This window comes from Alnus glutinosa, chromosome 10 (assembly GCF_958979055.1).
Source record: "Alnus glutinosa chromosome 10, dhAlnGlut1.1, whole genome shotgun sequence".
Lineage (NCBI taxonomy): Eukaryota > Viridiplantae > Streptophyta > Magnoliopsida > Fagales > Betulaceae > Alnus > Alnus glutinosa.
In genome coordinates this window covers 15,637,919-15,655,414 of record NC_084895.1, presented here as the reverse complement: position 1 = coordinate 15,655,414, position 17,496 = coordinate 15,637,919, and the positions used below count along the sequence as shown (strand labels likewise).

At 35.1% G+C, this 17,496-nt stretch overlaps 1 protein-coding gene across 1 annotated transcript; it reads left to right on the top strand.

Annotated features, from left to right (window-relative positions):
- The first annotated feature begins 6,494 nt into the window (after window positions 1-6,494).
- On the top strand, window positions 6,495-9,639 carry LOC133880457 (protein GRAVITROPIC IN THE LIGHT 1). The gene has a single exon (XM_062319406.1). The coding sequence runs from the start codon at window positions 6,729-6,731 to the stop codon at window positions 8,187-8,189; it is 1,461 nt and encodes a 486-aa protein (XP_062175390.1). The 5' UTR covers window positions 6,495-6,728; the 3' UTR covers window positions 8,190-9,639.
- Window positions 9,640-17,496: the final 7,857 nt, after the last annotated feature.

The following is a 17,496-nucleotide window of genomic DNA, read 5'->3' as shown; positions in this document are numbered from 1 at the left end:
GTTGTTGGGACGTTTGACTTGCAATGGGATCTTCAATTCTTTTGATCATTTATGTCATTTGTGTAACATATTATATGCTAATGAAATAATTAACTCCATATGTGAGAGGCGAAAAAAAAAACTCTGACATAAAAAGATAGAAAAGAATGGGAGCTAGAATCACAACCAACAACACGTCATTATTGCAAGGCCGTGAAATCGCATCAGGATCCTCTCCAATTGCTTTCAAATGGAGAGGATTCTGGTCCCGTGAAACTTAGTTAGCTAGTCATCTAGTGTCAGCTTGTTTTCATCTTCTCTAATTCAATACAATGTGAACATTAAAAAGGTAATTTTATTAACTACAATCCTCTATCATTACTTCAAATACTCTACCAAAGCACAATTTTATTTTAATGGGAAATAATTCCATATATGACCATTTTTTTCTATATTTTTTTTTTGGTTTTTTTTTTCTTCTTTTTTTGGTGTTTTTTGTTCTCTGTATTTTCCTGAATTTTTGTTTATTTTCTGATTTTTAAAATTTTTTCACTCTGAATTTGTTATTTTTCTATAATTTTAGTCTTTTTTATTTTTTATTTTTTAAATCTAATGTGCATTGTATTTTTATCAATTTTTACGCAGAAGAGAAACATTGCAACTTTTTTGGTAGTTTAGCAAAGTACATTATAATAATTAATAGTTTGGGGACGCTACCATTGATATAGTAGTTTAGGGGATTAGTGTAATTTCTTATTTTTTTATTTACTTCTAAAATGCCCTTAGGTGTACTATCTTTTTTATTACAAGTTTCTTAGAGGCTGACATTACATAATCTTAATGGTAAAAAAACCAAGTAATTAACAAAATTTTGGAAGATTAATTTTTTTATTCATCTCACCAAGATAATTACTACCATGAGATCATAATCTCAATTGTAATTTTCACTCACTGAAATAAAATAATTTTAAAATTATCACTCAAACTATTATGAAAAATAAGCTATTGGAACCGTGCTCATATTGAGATGCTAAAAGTTAATTATGTCCTATTCTCCCCATCTCTTATATATAGCTTTGACTTCATGTAACAACTCTAACCTAATCTTTTTTTTTAAAATAAAAATAAAAAATAAAAAATAAAAAAATCCTCTAACCTACCCCCGTTAATCATAGCCGCAATTGTCACCAAACAAATATTTTCTCTTGGGTCAACATACAACTGAGTTGAAAGGAACCAACCAACCTACCACTAAAGGTTACACTTGGCTTATACTTATCAGGGTCCAGGGATATGATCATATGATACAAACAGCCAATCAAACTCACTCTCAATCTACAAACATTAATGCAAAAGTAGAGCTTCGGAAGATCCGACCAGACAATGGATTACCTACAAAGATAACAAGAAAATTATCGTAGTGGCGCCGGCTAGAAGCTGCCGTGGGAGCCTCCAATATTAATTAGTAAATTAGCTGAGAAAACGGAATAAAGAGATTGAGAGAGTTTTATGGTAAAACAAGCTCTTATTTTATTTGGAATGATGACTCACTTTTATATTAATTAGACTCTTTGTTTAATTGCCACCTAGTGAATTTGTGGTTGTGCACTAGCAATATCTAGGCAGAAAATTCCTAATTCTTCATTGAATGTTATCGAGAAAGCATTGATATTTGTAAGAGTAATGTTATACACTATATTTTTACTTCAATTTGCTGATGTGAAATTGTTAATCAGTAAAAAAAAAAAAAAAAGTTTATTAACAATGTCATGCCATTAAAGTGTGGTTTTTATCATTTTTCGGTATTTGATATGAATATGTATTTGTTATCATTTTCATGTGGACACTTTTTTTTTTTTACATAAATTTGCCAATGTTTACCAAATAATAATACGTGGGCTTCACTCAAATCAACAACATCACACAAAATTTCATCCCAATTAAATTTTCCAATAGAATTAGGCACATGGCAAATTTTTCTTGCACCCTTCTTAATAATATGGGTGCTTTGAAAACATAAGTAGATAAAATTATTATTTTTTAAAAAAAAATAAAAAAATTTATTTTTTATTTAATTTAAATAAAAGAGAAAATAATAAATGGATGGATCGTAATTTGTAAGATCTTACGATTTGTACCCCTTTCAAAGGAGATATTAATCGTAAAAATAATAAAAAAAGGTTTATGCACCTAAAAAAAATTGAAGAACAGAATGTAAATAAAAAAATTACACCACACGTGATTTGGCCCAAAACTTTAGACCCTAAGTTTATTTATGATATCATCAATGTGGGACTATTGACAATCATTCCTCAAATTCAGAAGTTATTAATATTCTTCTTAAGTTGTCAAACTCTCAACCTCAATATAGGGACATCTATGAACATGGTTTGACTCGGGAAAACGAATATTACTTCCAACCTCTTTTGTTAAACTCGAAAAATTCAGGACATTTTTCTGTTAATAATATTGGGAAAATAAATATTAGGGATATTTCTTATTTATTTTCCAAAAGTTTTCCCTTGGTTCTACGGTTGGTAGAAAGGTGCAGCAGCATTAGCTCAACTTGTGAAGATCGAGCTCCACTAACGAGTGTCTGCCTAAAGCTGTGCATGCGCTTTAAAGGTGCATAAAGCAACATGATGGCATTCCAAAATATACTTGTTGGTAGCAAGAAATCTGGCAGAGATGGAAAGGCCACTTTAAGGCATGGCAAAAGAAGTTTATCAATCAAAAGAGAAAAATTGGACCTGTAAAAGAATTCATCACAGAAACCAGAGGACATATGTCGACATATGAGCCAAGGACTGAAAGAATACAGATCTGTTGGATGGAGTGGTTGATGCTAGAAAATATGTATGGAAAAAGGAAGATATCAATACAAAAAATTAAGGGACAACTTCACTTACACTTAAGGGTACCGAACTATCGGCCTATTTAATTTAATTAAGAATACTGAATTTCAAAACGTCTCAAGCTAGGGTATCTAATTTTCAAAACGCCTCAATAACATGTATCGTTCCTGCCAAAATTTTATAAATACCCCTGTGTTTATTTTTTTAAAAAAAATTATAAAATTTTTTAAAGATTCATATATGGGCATTTTTGCAAATTCCGTTAAATTCTAACCAACATTTAAATCCTATAAAAAAAAAATTTCTTTTTTATTTTCCCTAAAAAAAAATAGGGGTATTTTAGAAATTTTGGTAGAATTTAACAGCAAATCCTAACAGAATATTTGTTATTGAGACGTTTTGAAAATTGGATACCCTAGTTTGAGAAATTTTGAAATTCAGTACCTTTAAGTTAAATATGCCGATAATTCGGTACCCTTAAGTGATGTTCTCCCAAAATTAAAGATTTTAAGGCTCGATCACAATGACGATATCTTTAGAACGTATTTTGTTCTATTTCTAAAGTACTAATATGATTGGATAAAATTGTTCAAAGGATACAATGAAGTCTAAGATGGTACTCTAGAATAGCACTTTCTAGAGTAACCCAAAATACTCTAAGAATGAGAATAGCACTTATAGCCACCTAAATGAGCATTTTTAATACCTTCAAAACGGCTAGAAACAAATAGATTTTCATTGAATAATTGATTGACCAAAGTGCTTCGGTCGACCTAGATTCAATCGAGGCTCTCAAAGTTCTGTACTGGATTGTGCAACACTAGCTTAGTTGATCGAACCTTCTTTTAAAAAATAATAATAATAATAATAATTGAGAGCCATAAGTCAACATTTTCTCTTTTTTTCTTTTTTTTAAAATAATAATAATAATAATCAGAGCTTCCTCCAATGCATACTTTGCAAAAGTGCACTCCATAGCGCCCATTTCCTATGCATGTGACATGGGTGCGGTTGTTTCTGCTAAGTGGCTAGCTCTCTTGTCTGTCACTTAAGTTATAGTTAAAATAAGGAAGATACTTTTAAGTTGATTAATTAACTTCACTTTCTCTAGCCAATGTGGAACAATTTTTTCTCCATACACTACAAAAACTTTCCAAAATTTTGGATTAACACAAATGATATATGTCTTCTAAATCAATGCACTTACAACTTTGGATATGAAATATATTTCATAATTATTTAAAATATTCAAAATAAATAATTTTAAACTTATTTATTTAATGAAATAAGGGGAAAATACAATTTATTTTTAATTTGTTTTACTATTTTTTAATTGAAAAATGACACATGATAAGGGTATTATAGAGATATTTTGCCAAAATATGCATTTTTCAAAAGTTTCGATAGTTTGAGATATCAAAGTGCAAGTCTTGGTAATTTGAAGGACTGTCCAAAAAAATAGTAATAATTTAGGAGGTTAAATTGTATTTTTTCCATAAAATAACCTAACAGATGAAAGTTCACCAACCATTTAATGGAAAAGAGCTCTCACTATGGCTTTCGTGGATGTGAAAGGAAATGGATTCATTGTGGCAAACTTTAGAGTAAATGGATTCTTTATTACAAATGGCAGGAAGGAATATAAAACTTGTGATGCTTTTTACTACAACTATTTTTCTTCAATTATTGATGACATCTTTATCAATGACGTGATCATGTAACCCCTGTTGAAATATTGGAAAAGAACTGAAATCTCAAACTATATATGGAAGCTGTCAAGAATTCCTAATTACAATGGAGCTCAAATTCACTTTTTTTTTTTTAATTTCTTTTTTAAAAAAGAAAAAAGAAAAAAGAAAAAAGAAAAAGAAACTATCTTTATAAATATGAGAAAGGTAAAAAAATTAGGGTCGTAAAGACTCTCAAAAAAATATGTTAGAGACTTGAGGTGGAGTTTCCTCCAAGTCTCCAACCATATTGAGTCCCTAATATGAAACACAACTGCCTTAGTTTGCTAGAGTATGAACAGCAGAATTTGCTTTCCCTTTCACATGAATTACATCAGAGGAACGAAGGGAGTGCAGTTCAAATTTAATATCATTAGTAAAGTGTTTGATTCTACTCAGAGAAGGGATGTCCAAATTGATCTCATTCACTACCTGTAGTGCATTTCCTTCCAATATGAAATCCAACGATCTTTATTATTCAGCCGGCCATCGGTTTACTGTTGCTTAATTTTGTTTTACCCTTTGGTCATTAAACCAGTTTTATGAAGAAAAAAAAAAACAATCTGCTTTAAACCAGTCTACATTAACAACTTTAATGATCATTGATCTCATGACCGTTTGGTCATTTAATGTTTTCATCACACAATAGCATATATGAGCCAATAGTCCACCAAAACAGATTAGGAAATGCCACCGAAGAGCACTATATATATATATACATTCTATCCAATTTTTGTGACATGCTTATTAAGTTTTGCTTAATTTTAGCAGCATGTAACAAAGGTTCACTTAGTGTCTTTTAATCTTTGTGTTTTTTCTACGTGGCTTTTTCATCAAGAGATTAAAAATTTAATCATTTGACGTTCATACTTAGAAGCACGTCATTGACAAAGGTAAATGCTATAGTATAATCAAGGAGAATTGAGTGTAAAAAGATCCATTCGCACTGAGTTAATCGAATATTGTGGAGGCATGAAATTAACCTTTAAAGATAACTCTCTTACGTGATTTTATAATATTTTTAGAGCTTTCCTTGCACTAATTTTTGTTCGCTTTAATTTTAAAATATTATTAATATTATTTAGTATCAAAAAGATATTTTGCACCATTAAAATAATTTTACAACACTACACTGTGCATGCCTCAGGTTACTAATGTCAAATTACCTCCTCCCACTCTATTCTAAAGAGACATTTTTAGTGCCTTTATGGCTTTTGCAAATAAAACAATACTTAGAGCCTAGTTTATTTTGGCGTAAAATATTTAGAAATAATTTCATACTTTTGGGGCTCACCGATTAGAGTAGGTGTTTGGGCAGCTTGCATGGGACGTACTCAAACAAGCAGGCCAAAGAAGAGGCCCTCTCACAATTGTCTGTCCAAATATGTGTGTGAGAGATAAAAAATGATTTACGCAAATAAAAAACGTAAACCATTTTATAGCCCATTAATATTATTTTCATTAATCATTTGAAAATATTTTCAAGTTAACTAATATTTTATGCCGAGCAAAACACACAAAAATAGCGAAATTTTTTTTGGAAAATATACCTAAAATAGATAATCCAGAGGTTTCATTTTTTAAAAAAGTAAATATTAGTCCATGTAATTTGAGTTATGAGATGATTTCTGGAATTATTATGTTTAATTTAATATATTAAATTGATATGCGTATAAAATAAGACATACTTTTAATTATTAAAAGTACAAAAAATAATTTTCAAAAAACTACATACAATATTTACAGTCAACTTTCCAATGCCAACATTGCGTTACATTTCCAAGTTTTCATCGCCCGGTCACAGACAGTAATCGTCACGACTGTCACTCTAGCCTTTTCTATTATTACCGTTAATCAAAGCCCTCAAAAAAAAATAAAAATAAAAATAAAAAACAAAACAAAAGTCAAGCACCAAAAATAATGAAAAAGAAAACAGAGAGAAAAGAGAAGAAGCCAATAAACAAATGAGAAGAAAACCCCAGCAAGCCAAACCCACATACCTTCCTTGGAAGACATCCAAAGCACCCATCACAGCAAGCCCAAGCAGCTGTATAACCCAAGAATTCTTCTCTCTTTCTCAAAAACCTTTCATCGCTCCTTTCTCTCCAGTCTTTGCACGAAGACAGGGTCCAGTTCCAATCCAAAGAGCACCCAGAAAGGCAATAAAATGACGGACATGGATGGGTCCTCAAAACCCCCACAAATCTCTGAAATGTTCCAGAAATTCGCCCTGGCTTTCAAGTCCAAGACCTTCGAGTTCTTCGCCGACATCGAAGCCGTCGAGGACTCCGACGGCTTTTACGTCCTTGAATCCGCCGACGAAGTCATCACCGACCAGAAAGTCGTGGTCATCAAACCGGACCCAATTGATGGTAACCCTCTGCCCGCACTACCATCACCAGCACCGCCACAGTCAGTGATAGCAAGGCCGTTGGGGAAGACCCCGACCAAAACCATCAATACCCAGATGGCCCAGACCCTGATTTCTTCGATTTTCGCCACCATTTCCTCGTTTGAAGCTTCGTATTTTCAGTTACAGGCTGCCCACGTTCCGTTTGTTGAGGAAAGTGTGAAGGAGGCGGATAGAGCTTTGGTCTCACATCTTCAAAGGTTGTCCGAGTTCAAGCAATTCTATAAGGATTGCTGTAGAAACTCTGATTTTGGTTCTGATTTGCCAATTGGGTCTTGCTTGGAAGCTCAGGTGCAAGAGAATCAGAGCAAGCTGCGCACACTCGGGACCGTCTCGGACCGGCTACAGTTGGAGATTGATCAGAAAGACAACGAGGTTTTGGCTTTGAGGAAGACGTTGGGTGAGATTCAGAAGTCCAATTTGAAGTTGGCAAAGAGGTTATCGGGTAATTTGAATTCATGTTGTGAGGTTCTGTTCACTGTTAGAGTATTTGATTCTGTTTTACATGATGCTTATAGAGCAACACATAGGTTTACCAAGATTTTGATTGAATTGATGAGAAAAGCTATGTGGGATTTGGATTTGGCTGCCAATTCTGTTTATTCAGATATTGAGTATGCGAAAACACAACATAATCAGTATGCTTTTTTGTCATATGTTTGTTTATTGATGTTTAGAGGATTTGATTTAGAAGGGTTTGGAGTGGGTGAGAAAGAATTTGTGTCTAATGGGCATGTTTCGAACTCGGAAGAGCATCTTACTTCTTTGAAGCAGTTACTCGAGCACGTATCCAGCAATCCTATGGAGTTGCTAAGTATGAATCAGAACTGTGAATTTTCAAAATTTTGTGAGAGTAAGTATCAGGAGCTTATCCATCCAACCATGGAATCATCAATTTTCAGTAATTTGGATCGATACGAAGCGATATTAAATTCGTGGAAGTCATTGAGTGTGTTCTATGAGTCATTTGTCAGAATGGCAAGCTCGATTTGGACACTACATAAGTTGGCCTTTTCGTTTGATCCTGTGGTTGAGATTTTTAAAGTTGAGAGAGGCGTGGATTTCTCCATGGTGTACATGGAAGATGTCACAAGGAGATTTATGTTGCCAGGTAAAACTAGAGCAAAGGTGGGGTTCACAGTGGTTCCAGGTTTTAAAATCGGAAGGACAGTAATTCAGTCTCAAGTTTATTTAAGTGGCTTGAAATGGACAGACTAGTGATCCATGGTTCTGCAGTTTAGGAAATCGTGGCAATCGTAGTGGGCAAGACAATTTTCTTCGGGTATCCGAACTAGGCTGCCTTGGTTTTCGTTTACAGGCATGGTTTGTTGGTCAAGTTCTAGTGGTTGAATTCCACAAATTCTATGTTGGAGTTTACAAATCGAAGAATCCATGCTTCTGTCACTCTACAAAGATATCAGCTTCTTGCTATGCTGCTGAAGTAGGAGGTACTGTGGTATTGCAGCTCTTTTGGATATCATGTGATATGTAGCTGTGGTTTGATCTGGTTTGCAAATTTGGTTTTCCTTATTTATGCTGTTAAGTCATATGTAGAGAAAACTGTATAGAGCCATTTTTTTTTTGGAGTAATGCTCTTTATTAGACTCTTGTACAATTGTTATACAACTGGATGACGTAGCAATACAATCAGTCATTGGATCAGGGCTTGTAAAAAAAAATAAGCCCCGATCTAAGCCTGTTTTTCTGTCATGTCATCCAGCCGTTGTACATGAATCTACTAAATAGAAATGCTCTTTTCTTTTTCTCCCCTTTTTTTTAGGTTCATCTGACACAAATACATCATGAAAAGTTTGTATCTTAGTCAGTCACTCTAACAATTAATTATAGTGTTTTGACTTTCAATTGTAAATTTTTAATGCACCAACGAATGATTCTATTCGCCAGCAAGTGTGGGAGATGTAGTTGTTACATACTTCTAAGAAAAAATTGTCATGTTGTGAATGGCAGAAGAAATGTTGCATTCCCATCACCTTGTCCCCATTCTGTTTGCCTGTGGTAAGGGGGTTCAGATGTTGGACCCCCTGTGTTGTTTCTTCCGTTGGCTTATTACGCTTGATGATGCACTTTGCCTTGGAGCATCTACACATATCATAGCAGTTGTTTTATATCAACCACCAGTATTGTATAGGGAATGGGAATGGGAATGACTATTAAGTTCGTTTTTCTCTGTTCTTTGGATGTTTGTAAAGAGAGGAAAGGAAAGTGAAATTAGTAGTTTTTCTTGTTTGCAAGCATTTGGAAGGAATCAAAAGGAATGATTATAGTGTATTATTTTTCTGAAGAGTTGCAAGTTTTTCTTTTTGGTTGAAATCTTGACAGGTAGAAACGTAATTTTGAAAAGAAATGTGCTTTCCATTCCATTCCCCTAATCCTGCCCCATCCAAAATAACTTAAGCAAAAGTGCAATCCATTATCCATACAGCCATCATGGACACTCATCAAGTCTGCTTGGCCTTGTTTCCAAGATTCGGATTCTCGGCAATTTGCTTCTCGGATTTCTACTTTTTACTTGTATAGGACCCAATGTTTGAGTAGGAAGCGAGCTGTTCGAGGCATGTTCAGACAGATGGGCATCATAGAATCTCTCATATTTGTTGTCTAAATTGTTAGCAATCCCGCAATAAAATTACTGGGATTTTTATCTTTGTTTCCAAGTCTTGTTCCATTATCGAAACCTCACGAAAAGTCTTTTTTTAAATGAGCATTTGCTTCTATCATTGTGTTCTTTTATCTTTTATGTCACTCATCATGACCCTGTTTCATTTTTTCTGCAATGTTTACCCCCTATTGATTGCTTTATATGTCTGATATTTCATTGAAATTCTTTATACACCAGTCTCTGACACATCTGTTTTCTAGTGCTTTCTAAAATGAATGTTGATGTAATTCCTCGCTGCAAGCGTTAAGTCTCCTTATTTTGTCGATTGTTCACTGTTTTAGACTTGTGATGTTGCCTTGGCTTGGGCTCTTTTGAGTGCTGGGAGGCCACTAGCAAGGTTTTTTAATCTGCGATGGCCCCCCAACCCCCCAAAAAAGGGTTCACCACTTACCTTCATAATTATATTAAGTTTTTGACTCATCCACTAACAAGAAAAGTCTGCAACTCAGCTGACCTCTCATTCTTTCAAAAGTATATTTGTTAGCAACGATGGCAATTTTTTATTTTTCTTTATGGGCTCTATAGTAGAAGGCAGTTTCACACTTTATAAAATCTCTATGTCAGAATTTGCTCCAAAGTACTTGGTAGTACTTGTATTAAGTCCACCTGCATGGATTGGACCCGGATGGCTGGATTAAGGTAAATTGGGATGCAACAATAGATATAAGAAAATATATATATATATATATATATATATATATATATATGAGTGTGGGCGCAATTGTTAGAGATTCTAGAAGGAATGTGTGCGATCTTTGTGTTTCTCTAAACCTTATATAGCTGATCCAACAATAGATGAAGCATATGCAGTCTGGAAAGTTGTAAAGTTTAGCAGAGATTTGGGTTTTCAAAATGTCATAATTGAAGGAGATGCACCAGAGGTTGTTCATGCTTTGCGAAAGGAAGGTCGTTGTTTTAGGGTCATTATAGGCAATTGATTGATGATGCGAAGACGGTACTCAATAGCCTACAATCATGATATGTGAGATACGCCAAAAGGGACACAAACATGGCAGCTCATCATTTAGCAAAACCAAAAATCTAACAAGTCGATAAAGAATGTTTAGATAAAAGATTATCTTGTATTTATTCATGACATTGTAATTGGCGATCGAAATGCTTTGTCTTGATTTTAATGAAAGCTATAAAATTCTCTTATAAAAACAAAAAACAAAAACAAAAAGTCAAACTACATGGTCTGTATATGTTATATTAATATTTCCAAATTGAATTTAACATTTGTAGCGTCGGTTTGAGTCGTATTATAGGACATAAACTTGGATTAGAATCCTTACAATTGAGAATCCGAGTGCAATTGTTTGTCCCTTGCAATTAGACAAATATATTCTATTAAGAGCCTCTTACAAATGCAAGAAATTCTTTACAATCTAATAGAGATGGTAGGAAATCTCAATCCTAGCATTCTTTTGGTTGGCAATTTGCTCACGCGAATCCACACAATCTCAATAGTGTAGGGCGTCCATTCATATTCCTCATGGGCTACAAAAGTAAAAGGAAAGGCCCTATAATAGTATAAGCGACTCACTTAGGATCCATTTGGCATTATAATTTCGTAAATAAAAAATACAATTTTAAACCAAATTGTAAAAACCAAATTGTTTGAAATTACACTTTTAAAAAATTACGTACAAATGCTTACTCATTTTTAAGTTGTACTTCTTTATTTATTTCATGACATTGCCTGCTAGGCATTTGATGCTTTGGTCTCAATTTTATTTTATTTTATTTTTTGTTCTTTCTAAGCATGATGTCATTTTCTAACCTTAACCGAGCTTTTTACTTCCTTATCTTTCACTAATTTTCAAATTTGGAGTTAATTTTTACAGTCATCTATTGCTTGGGATCATTAATTTGTGTGTGCTAATATTGAATATCCAAATGTTGTTTCTAATTTATATGAAATCAGCCTCCAAGCTGAGTAAAACAAAATCGATGCAAAAGCTTTCCTATATTGTAACTTAATTAGTCTTCAAATTAGTTATCTTTATTTATTGTTGTGTTTTCTTTTCAAATATGTTTAAAAATGGGTTTTTTTATGCTCAAATTTTTATTTATTTTATTTTATTTTTCTGCATATTTACGTAGATAGAAAATAGGGTAGGGCCTAAAGCCTAAGACCCAATTTAAACAAGGGTCTATTCTCTCGAAAGCCCAAAAAGCCCTTATGATTCTCAAATAAAGGACCTCTCCTCCCCAAAAGGTAAGGCAGTTCTTATCCCTCTCAAAAGAATGACATCCACTCAATTTTCTCTTTTTTGGACAAAATTACTGACATGACCGTCAGAAGCCATCCCCCCATTGGCCCGAGGCCAGCGTCATTCCAATGGTTTTTTCTTTGTTTTGCAAGAGCCCCTGGCCCAGTTTGACTCTGTAAAATTTTACTATAATCAATCAGTGCAGGTTGTGGGAACGATATTCCTTGTTTTTTTTTTTTATTGTGCGGCTGCCACAAAGCTGGGGGCCTCCTCCTCCATATTTATATTCACTAATGTCAAAATCACAAGCAGGGGCAGAGTTAAAGTTTACAATTTGAAGGGGATCAAATTGGAAAAATAAAAAATAAAAAATTTGGGGGCTAAAACTATAAAAAAAAATAAAAAAATTTAGGGGTAAATTTCTAATTTTTTTGGGGGGGGGGAGGAAATCCATGGGCCTGGGGAGGGGCCTGATCACAAGCTGAGTTCAACTTCTCCTCCTTCATATGTGGGTTAATTTGCCCAACTTCAGACCTTTGTAACCTTAATCTCATAGGGAATATATCTTACAAGATACAGCGAAAAATTCCAAGAACAAGCATAAAATAAAATAAAATAAAAAATAAAAAAGGAACAAAAAAAGAAAAAGAAAAAAGCATAGCATAGCATAGATCATGCAACAAAAAAGGGGGGTAACACTTCTTTTCAAATTGGCTAGCACTAGGTGTGTGGGCTAATTTGATTCCTCTTGCTCCTCCAATTTTCACATGTAGGCTAGGGTTTGAGATCTCAAAACCTTTATCCTCAATTCTGATTGTGATATCACTACCAGGTGTTTTTTACATTGAAAATCACCTAAACCCTAGTTGTTTTCCACCACATCCACATCTTTCATACATGATCACCATGTTCTATCAATCAACCAACAATCACAAACTAACATCTATGGCACTAAAAATCCTACCATTTTTCAACATCCTAACATCTACAGTAGGGTGTAAACCCGGAGTTGGTTTTCGGTTATTAGCTAATAACTAGGAATCAGCTCCGGAACCAGCATCCCGGTTAATCGGGGACCACGGTTATTCGGAGGTTACCCGGTTATCCAAACCGGGTATGAAATTTAAAAATTAAAAAAATTAAAAAAAAAAAAAAAAAAAAAATAGACTTATGAAATCAGAAGAGTACGCAGCATTTCCATTACTATACTGACAAAGGTATTCCCCAACAACGTCTTTGAGAGGCTCAATACCACCCTGTGCTCCCCCGACGGAAACGGAAACGGGAACGGGGACAAAACTCCTTAATTTTATTATTGCTTAATATAAACACAAGTTGAAGTGAGAAAAAAGAGAGACGGGTTTTTACAGGCCAGACAAGAAAAGCTCAGACGAGAAGACCCTTTTTGTGTGAATGACAGTTTGGAAATGACTATTTTGGTGGTCTATGTACGCAAAGTTTAGAGAGGGAAAGTTGTTCATCAGATCGGACAAATAAAGCCGAGATCAGAGTACCCTTTTGTGTGAATTTAATTGATTTTTTCAGTCAAAAGAAAAAATGATATGTATTTTCTCAAGGTTTTGTCAGCAGGGCTTGCCATCGATGAAGCCAAAGTGCACTTGTAAGAACACGCTCTCTCTTTCTCCTTTGAAATGCTTGGTTTCTTCTTCAATCTTCACTTGCACTCTTGGAATCTTGTGTTTCTTTAATTGGCTGGGCCTAAAAGAATTTTTTTTTTTTTTTTTTTTTTTTTTTGGTGGACTGAGTTGATTTATTAAACCGTTTCATTTGGGTCCTATGAATTGTGAAGTTGGGTTTGATTTGGTCTTAAATTTAGGAGATATTATTAAGATCTGACCCTTATGTTTGATTGCAAATAACGTTATTTAGCTTCAATTCTGTGAAATATTATAAACCTTCTTTTACATGGATTTGACTGTTGGTCTTATTGTATCTAGCCGGCCTGATCTTGGATTTTTGACCATTCAGCTTTGCTCATTGACTTATCCTTAATTCTTGAATTCCTGGATGGATTTCACAACTGTTCTTAAAACACTTTGAGTAAGGAATGTTAGTCTTAATGTATCTAGCTGGCCTGATCTTGGACTTCTGACCATTCAGCTCTGCTCATTGACTTATCCTTAATTCTTGAATTCCTGAATGGATTTCACAGCTGTTCTTAAAACACTTTATGGATTTCACAACTGTTCTACCACATTGAGGCCAGTCAGCAACATCACTAAGTAGAAAATGGCGCAAGGTGTGAATCTCCCTCTCTCTATTGCTCTCTGAACATATAATATAGGGAAAACTGCAATTTACCCCCTGATGTTTACACGAATTTTCAATCTTGGTACCAATGTTTAGATTGCTTCAATTGCACCCAAGAAAGTTGAAAAAAATTTCAATGCACCCCCTTCCGTCCAAGTGCTCCGTCTGATGAGACGGAAATGAACCCACGTGCGCGGCATGTGACTTATATGCAGATAACCGGACGAAAATACCCTCCAAAAAATTGAGCCGTTGTTTTCTAAATTAAAAAAGACCGGTCTTTGTGTCCGCTTAAAAGCTTAAAAACTCATAAACCACTTTCAAATGCAAAGTAAAAACCCGAAAAACATCCTGGGAGACCGAAGAAGGAACCAACAACAAATTTTTGATTTAGGATTCCTTTGCAGATTATCATCAACACACAGATTTCAGTCGAAATGGACTTTGGGCTAAGGGTTGTCGTGATTAAACCGACCGAAGTGGGTGTTCGATCAAGGTATGTTCAAATAAAAAGACTCCTCTTTTAAATTTAGGGTTTTGTGCAAAAGTAAGTTACGTCGTTTTTGTGTTATGAAATCTTTTAAATTTATTCAGAAGATGCTTTCAATGATTGGCTTTGTATATTTTTAAAAACAAGGGTTTCGAATTTGAAGGCTGACGGAGACGATGGACGCCTCGACACAGGACTCGACCCCTGACTAGATACCCGTCTGTTCTAGGCAATCGATTGGGCACTCAAAGGAGAGAATGGAAGCAAGGTCGGAGTCCCCACAGAGTGTTGCCACTTTTTCACGGCAACGAGTATGCTACTGCGAGCAGCCGATGAATGTGAAAACGGCACACACGAGCAAAAATTTCAGAAGAAGGTTTATGGGGTGTGAAAATTGGAAGGCAAGTAGTACTTATTCTGATCGATTTTAGGGTTTCATTTTGTATTTGGGGGTTCAAATTTGCAATTTTCTAGTCGGCTTTTGGAATCTGGCTTTTCTGCATATATGCCATTCGATGTTGGATTGTTGGTGCTAAAAAGTGGCAAAATCTGGAATGCATTCTAGACAAGTTGGACAAGTTGCAATTTTTTTGTTTGTTTAATTGGCTATCATGCTAAATTTCATTATTTGTTGTGTTTTGCAGATCCACAAAGATTGTGGTTTCTTTGAGTGGGTTGATCCCAAAATGTGTGCACATGGTCAGAGGGTTGTTGGTCGATTGGTTGAGTGGCACGAAAGTTTGGTGGCAGAAACTAAACGATATGAAACCATGGTTGAAGTAGAAGTTGGGAAAGTGAAGGTCGAAATGGAGAAAGAGATTGAGAAGGTGAAGGCCGAAGTTGACAATGAGAGGAACACAGAAATTGCACAATACCGTAAAGAAATTGAGATTTGGGGGATCAAATTTGAAGCAGTGAAGAAGCATTACCACACAATGCTTGTGTGTTCGTGGATTTTATTTGCACTATGTTTCTTCTTCGAACATGTAGCCAAAAACCAACAGGACAATAGGGTTGGTTATTTGAGGTTGCCTTGAGTTGTATTGTTAGACATTTTTTGTGCACTTCTATGGGGCCATAGAAGCTAGAAGTGAACCATTTTTTGTGCACTAAGTTGTGTTGTGTTATTTTGGTTGCCCTGTTGCATGTATTTAAGTGGGATTGTTTGTAGTTGGAGTTGCTTCTATTTATAAAGTAACAGAAATTTATTCCATTATATTTTTCACACTGTCATTGAATTCAAAAAAAAAAAATTGATTCACAATCCGATGATATGGACCTGCTTAAAATTGGATACCTCATAAACAACTCAAGACAATATTATGTATCACATCAACAGGTTCCCTTCAAATAAATATTGTACTCTTTCTCTGTCCAACCAAAAATTACATTATTGCAATGTCATTCCAAAATCACACAAATATCAAAACTTGCAATGCATTCCAAAACCACACAAATATCAAAACCTGCAATACATTCCAACATCATAAAACACATTGTAATCATTACACAAAATAAGCAATTCTGCATTGCTAGTACTGTCTATGAAACACACAACCACCAATCCTGCATTTCTAGTACTATATCAAACACACAACTACCAACTGTCAAACACACAACTACCAACTGTCAAACGCACAACTACCAATTGTCAAACACATAACTACCAACTGTCAAACACATAAATTATGCACATGTGCATTAAATACAAGCACATATTTAATTAATGCTTCCATTCTGGCCTCATTCTCTTCCTCTTCGCTTCAGCAATCTCAATTGCCTTTTCAACAATGGCCACCACACGTTTGCCCTTGCTTTTGGATGCCGGATTAGCTGTTGTCCCACTGGTTCCCGCACTGCCACCTCGAATTGCATGGCCCCCTCGAATTGCAGGGCCACCTCGTTCATCACCATCACCCTCAGTTAGATCAATAGGTTTGGTGGGACCCGGTTTGGACTTCCCAAAAATAGTCGCGACCCTTTGTGTCTTCCGTCTCCTTGGAGGAGGTGGGACCGGATTTGTTCTTGCTAGTGGAAGTGGTGGGACTGGATTTGTTCTTGTAGCCTGTGTAGGAGTTTTTGAGGTGGTACTTTGTGTCTATTCCAAATGAGTCAAATAAGGTGTGAGATAATCTGTATGCATATAGTACATAATAAAAAATAAAGGATAATAAAGATTAATAAACTCACACTGGTTGGAGGTGGGGTAGGCAGCACAACACTTGCTTGGGTATTTCTCATTGGACATGCCCTTTTATTGTGCCCTCTGCCCTTACACATGGAACATTACATCCTTGCACCAAATTTTTTCGTTCTGTTTGAATTTTTCAGATCTCTACGTTCATCAACTTGCCTTTTTCTTACCTTCTTTGGTCTACCCGGGGCCACTCTTGATACTGGGGGTTCCAACTTGTCATGTTGGGTTGGTATCCACTGCTCCTGACTAGGCATTGGTATATAACTGGCTCATATGCTTTCTTGTACATCTCCACAGTGAAGTACTCATCAACATAATCCTATACATTCTTACAACTATGTCGAATAGCAGCACATGCATGCACACAGGGGATTCCAGACATTTCCCACACTCTACAACCACAACTTTTTCTCCTCATGTTGACTACAAATTGTATACCATCTGGACCAGTCACTTCAAACATGTCATCACCAGCATATAGGGCAACACAGTCCATTGATTCATTCTGTATTGCATCCAACTTATTTTGGATTTTAGGAGTTAACTTCCCTGTCAAACTTTGAATGCCATCCCTCTTAGCCTGGTTTCTCCTCATCAACTTTTTTCGTATCTGCTCCAGCATGGTCAAGACAGGCTTATTGCGAGCCTTTAGAATGTATGAGTTAAAACAC

What these genes read in the sequence shown, in the direction of transcription:
- LOC133880457 (XM_062319406.1), top strand. Translation starts at nt 6,729, where the DNA reads ATGACGGACATGGATGGGTCCTCAAAACCCCCACAAATCTCTGAAATG.